The 4,731-nt window shown below is 46.4% G+C and overlaps 1 protein-coding gene across 1 annotated transcript in view; it reads left to right on the top strand.

Moving 5' to 3' along the window:
• LOC137871289 (clavesin-2) overlaps window positions 1-4,731 on the top strand; it is a 20,871-nt gene extending 16,140 nt beyond the window's left edge. Inside the window, exons 3-5 of the mRNA XM_068709052.1 lie at window positions 224-334; window positions 691-923; window positions 1,068-4,731. Of these exons, the coding sequence (XP_068565153.1) occupies window positions 224-334; window positions 691-923; window positions 1,068-1,227 (504 nt within the window). The 3' untranslated portion in view covers window positions 1,228-4,731. The remainder of the gene's footprint in view (window positions 1-223; window positions 335-690; window positions 924-1,067) is intronic.

Genomic DNA, 4,731 nt, shown 5'->3' with positions numbered 1-4,731 from the left:
AGAGGTAATTTTTCAGTTGCTGGAACTCAAAGAAAACAGGAAAAATAGACCCTCTTGATTGAAACCCGGCATTCTGTTATTTGCGATAAAGCGCAGAGAGAGATTATGAATCTTGGTTTCCATTAGTCACGATGATGGCGGCTGTCATTAAGTCTCTGAATCGTCCGGTTCCAATGGAATTATATATATATATATCGCTTTGTGTCTTTCTCTCTCCCAACAGGACAGTTTTCCTGCCAGATTTGGAGGAATCCACTTTGTGAACCAGCCCTGGTACATCCACGCTCTCTACACCGTGATACGGCCCTTCCTCAAAGACAAGACCAGGAAGAGGGTGAGGCTGCAGACGATCAATTCTAATGTAACGAAAAACTGACTGTGCACTTCCTGCTCCGCACCGACCCGGCATGCAGACGCAGGTAGAGGCCGGCTGGTGGACATGGTGGAGCATTTAGCAGCTGAAGAGGAGTTGGTGGAGACCAAAAAACGAGCTAAAAGAGACATCAGGGTCACAAACACACCTACTTATGAATGATAACGTTGCTCCGTAACTGCTGGACGTTAACAGAAGACAACTGTTTGTTAGTAAGCCTTCTGCCACTTTGTCTTGTCAGAACAAGCTTTTTTTAAATTAACGATGAAAGTCCACATAAGTCCACATAAGCCGTCCTACTGTCTGTACCTTTGCAGATCTTCATGCACGGCAACAACCTGAACAGCCTCCACCTGCTGATCCACCCTGAGATCTTGCCGTCGGAGCTCGGCGGGATGATGCCGCCGTACGACATGGGCACGTGGGCTCGGGCGCTGCTGGACCACGCCTACGACGAGGAGACCGACTACTGTCCGGAGTCCTACACCCTGTCAGTGCAAGACCTGGAGAGGGACCTGGAGAAAAACCTGTCCCCGAAAACCATGAAGAGGTCAGCACCTTTAGCGTCTCCTCGTCTGTGGTCGTTAGTGTTGTGTACTGGTTCTGTTGTGAGGACGTGTGTTATAGAGTAAAGATGTAAATTGAGGAATAAAACACTGGTATTCTCTGACGTTCGTCTTGTGTTTCCCCGCAGGTCTCAGTCGGTGGTGGAACCGGGCGTCCTGAAGCGACCGGACAAAGCCAAGAGCGAGGAAGACAACATGCAGCCGCTGCTCTCGCTGGGACTGAACCGCACGCCGCTCCACAACGGCTTCACGAGGCATAATCAGCATTTACACACACAAACACACTGACGTAGCTGTGCACCCTAAACGCCCTGTAAAACACCGTCCTCCAGAGAACACGCAGCAGCGGGTCGGATTCCTGTTTCTAAAAGAGCCCGACGGGAAGCAGGACAAACGAGCCGGAGACGAGAGGGACGCTTCCCTCGCACAGAAGGGCTTCCTGGTGGTGTTCTCTACATTTATTTATTTATTTAGTTATTTGTCAAGTGCCAATTCCGCGCCCCCCCCCCCCCCCCCCCCCAAAAAAAAACAAACCTGTAAAGTAACATCTTTGATCAATCCAGCCCCCCGTCAGAGTTGTGTTCCCGACAGGTTGTCATATATTACATGTGAAGACGGGCGGGTTGGAAAAGCTGGAAGTCGTAGTTCAAAGAGCTCCTTGGGGGCCACGCCCTGTCCCCCCCCCCCCCCCCCCCCCAACCCGGCTGCAGGTTTCTTCTTTTGTACAGTAACTAGAAGAAAACAACGAACGGCTCAGGAGCTCCTTCGACCTCCTGGACACAGAACTGAGCAGAGAGGCGGGTTGACTGGGAGGCTAACTTTGCGTCTCTTCTGCTGTGATAGTACAGCGTGAACTGTCGGTCTCTCTCTGCTCCAGTTACCTCGTGGAAAAAAAAGCAAACCCCCCTTTACGGTAAGAGTTGGCTCTATAAATACTGTGTTTTTCTGAACCCATGTGTCACAGATCGCTTCTTCCGTGAGGAAAGTTTCTTTTAGTTTTCAAACAATGACATCGTGTTGGGCTGAAGATGACCGAAGCGATACGTCGAGAATGTAATAGTTAAATAAATAAGCCTAAAATTTGATTTGTATAACAAGTCAGCATATCACCGACTTCGTGACACGTTTCGTAGATTTCTGGCAATAATAGTGTTACTCCTGAAATGGCCAAACATTACCACAGTATCTGTTTTTTTTCAACATATTATATTATAAGATTTAAAAAAAAAAACGCACTGGTATTTTTTGCATGTTTTGCTAAACATCACAGTTTGTTTTTTTGGCATTGTTTCAGTGCGTTGTTGGTGTTTTATAATGCAGCGAAAATGTATTTGAACCAGTATTAGTATTCGTTATAACCTCACCTACTTATTGAGCTTTCAACCACGTCTACCATGGGATGAGGGAAGCACTGCAGGAGTAACTGTCTCCAGCGTTTCGGTTCAACAACTACATAAAGACGGCAGCAGACTTTTAAAGCCTCGTCTCCTAAAAACGACAATTGTGTTTGGAGTGAAACATATGTTCAGGAGTTGTGGTTGGAACAGACGCAGGACTTTCACCCAGGAGACCGCTGTCTCTGACGTCACGTATTTCACTCTAAGTCACATAAACAAACATACTTATTTGAAGCCAAGCCGTGACGTTTCACTTTGTTTTCTTTCCAATTCATTGGGTACGTATTTAAAACTGCGACTGTATTTCCAGGAGAAAAATATGTTTTTAAAGTGTTCTCTGTTAGAAGATTCTGCAGAAAAGATTTTGGCATCGGAAGCATTTCGGCTTTTGCGCTTGTAGGTCAAGTGGTTTTGACCAATCGCATCACGTCGTCTCTCAACTCCAGTCTCGCGTCTCAAAGTGCTGATCGGACCGTAAACAGTGAGCAGCGCCACGGAAGAGGACGTCTCGGCCCGGGGACAGATAGTCGATGGGTTCTGAGATTGCTCGAGACGTAAACGAGAATGCGGTTAAGTTTTATGGAAATGTATTTTTTAATGAGACAGGGTTAACTCTTAAAGGTGCTCTGTTGAGTGTCTGTCCTCTCGTAGAACCGTGGAGCGATGAACGGGTCACTGTTTCAGTTTTCATCAGTTTCTCTAGTTTCACAGTATTTCACTAATCTGGCGAAGGTTGCGCACAACGCGTGCTCCAACAAAGGCAAACGCAGCTTCTAGTGCGTTAACGAGAAGACTCCACGGGGCACCTTCGAATTCTCAAACGTCAGAACTTCCTGACGGCACGTGAACGCACCACAACCTGCCGACTTAAGTATCTATCTCAGGCCGGTAAGTGTGCTTCAAGTGACTTGCAGTAAATAGGTTTATGTCTAAAAAGAAAACGTATTATTTTACATTTTCAAATGACAATAATTCAGTTAGACAAGATGCTGCTGCGATGTAGATATTTAATAGGACGCTATTTCTGTTTGCTCCACTCACCGTTTAGTTGTACGCTATACCGACTTCCAAATCCACAATCGTCTTCTGCTGCGCAGCAGAAATGACGAAGGCCGCGTGTCAGACGGGCAACGCAGGCGGAGGAAAAGCCCGTCTGTGGCTGGCAAGCAGACAGCTCCCCGACCGGCTGATCGCACAGAAAGGCCGGCAGGCAGGAAGTGTGAGGTGGCCGGGCCGCAAACCGGAGCAGACAGCTGGAATGTTAAACTATCGCACCAGCGTACATGACATGTCAGCCGCACTCACAACAGCTGCGAGGCTGCGAGGCCGAGTCGGTGGGAGACCTCCGTCTGCCTCAGATCAGATGGAGATAACTATCTGCCACATTATCCTCATTTAAAGTCAGCCTGGAAGCTCCTCAGTGATTTGATGTCGAATTCTTAAATCTGAATTATGGATTGACCCCGCTCCTCTTAGTCGCTCCACCTTTCCATTCTCTCACAGCACATGTGCAGTTTGTTTTGATGATAGAAGCACATTTACCTCTCAAAGGTTTTGTGATATCTTTTGGTTTTTTTTTTATCATGCAAGAACATTTTCTTATTCTTATCTCAACGCTCTCCTCACTTTTTGCAGTACGAGTGAGCGACGTCACATTCAAGCAAACGCTCCTAACTTCAGATGAACGTGATGAATGTCGTAATCGTTACAATAACACGTAAAGTGTGCTCATAATTCAGAGAAAATTCTAATTCCTCTTCAGAACCAATCTGTCCGTGCGAGTTGTTCTTGCACGAGGCCCAAATGCGTCGCTTAAAATTTCACAAAGAACAAAACAAAAAGTCTCATTTCTGGCCGACAGTTAGCTAGCGTTAGCTGATTAGCCTAATTAAAGTTTGAAAACGCCTCGGGCGACTTTACCAGCCGATTCGCTTAAAGACCAGAACCCTATGATAACATGCACATAACAATGGTTGCATACATGACGCTGTGCTAAAGGACTAAGAGAGTCACCATCCTCCATGTTTGGAGGAAAAACTGCAGGTAGAAGGTCAGAGAGACGACGTAACGTTCAATGACTACTTTAGGTGTCAGTGCAGGGAGTAGTGTTCCCGGTATGTACCAAGATAAACAGTACAGTGTGTGTGTGTGTGTGTGTAGTTCATCTGGGTTCATGCAGCACATCTGAGTTTGTTTCAGCAGCCAAACTCTTTCTTCATATTGAGAATATGTCATTTTGCGGTTTTGCAGAATCCTCGAGATACGATTGAATTTTCTGAGCATTGACGGCAAAAAGCATCTCGCAAATGTAACCAAACTTAGCCACTTAAAGGCGTCTCTTATTATTAGCGTTACTGCGTTAGAGAGGTTATTGTACCAGTTTTTACTCAGACAC

This window comes from Cebidichthys violaceus, unplaced genomic scaffold (genome assembly GCF_023349555.1).
Source record: "Cebidichthys violaceus isolate CVI_PGR_0920_01 unplaced genomic scaffold, fCebVio1.0.p SCAF_14, whole genome shotgun sequence".
Lineage (NCBI taxonomy): Eukaryota > Metazoa > Chordata > Actinopteri > Perciformes > Stichaeidae > Cebidichthys > Cebidichthys violaceus.
The sequence above is the reverse complement of the archived record's forward strand: the minus strand, read 5'-3'. Positions and strand labels throughout refer to the sequence as shown.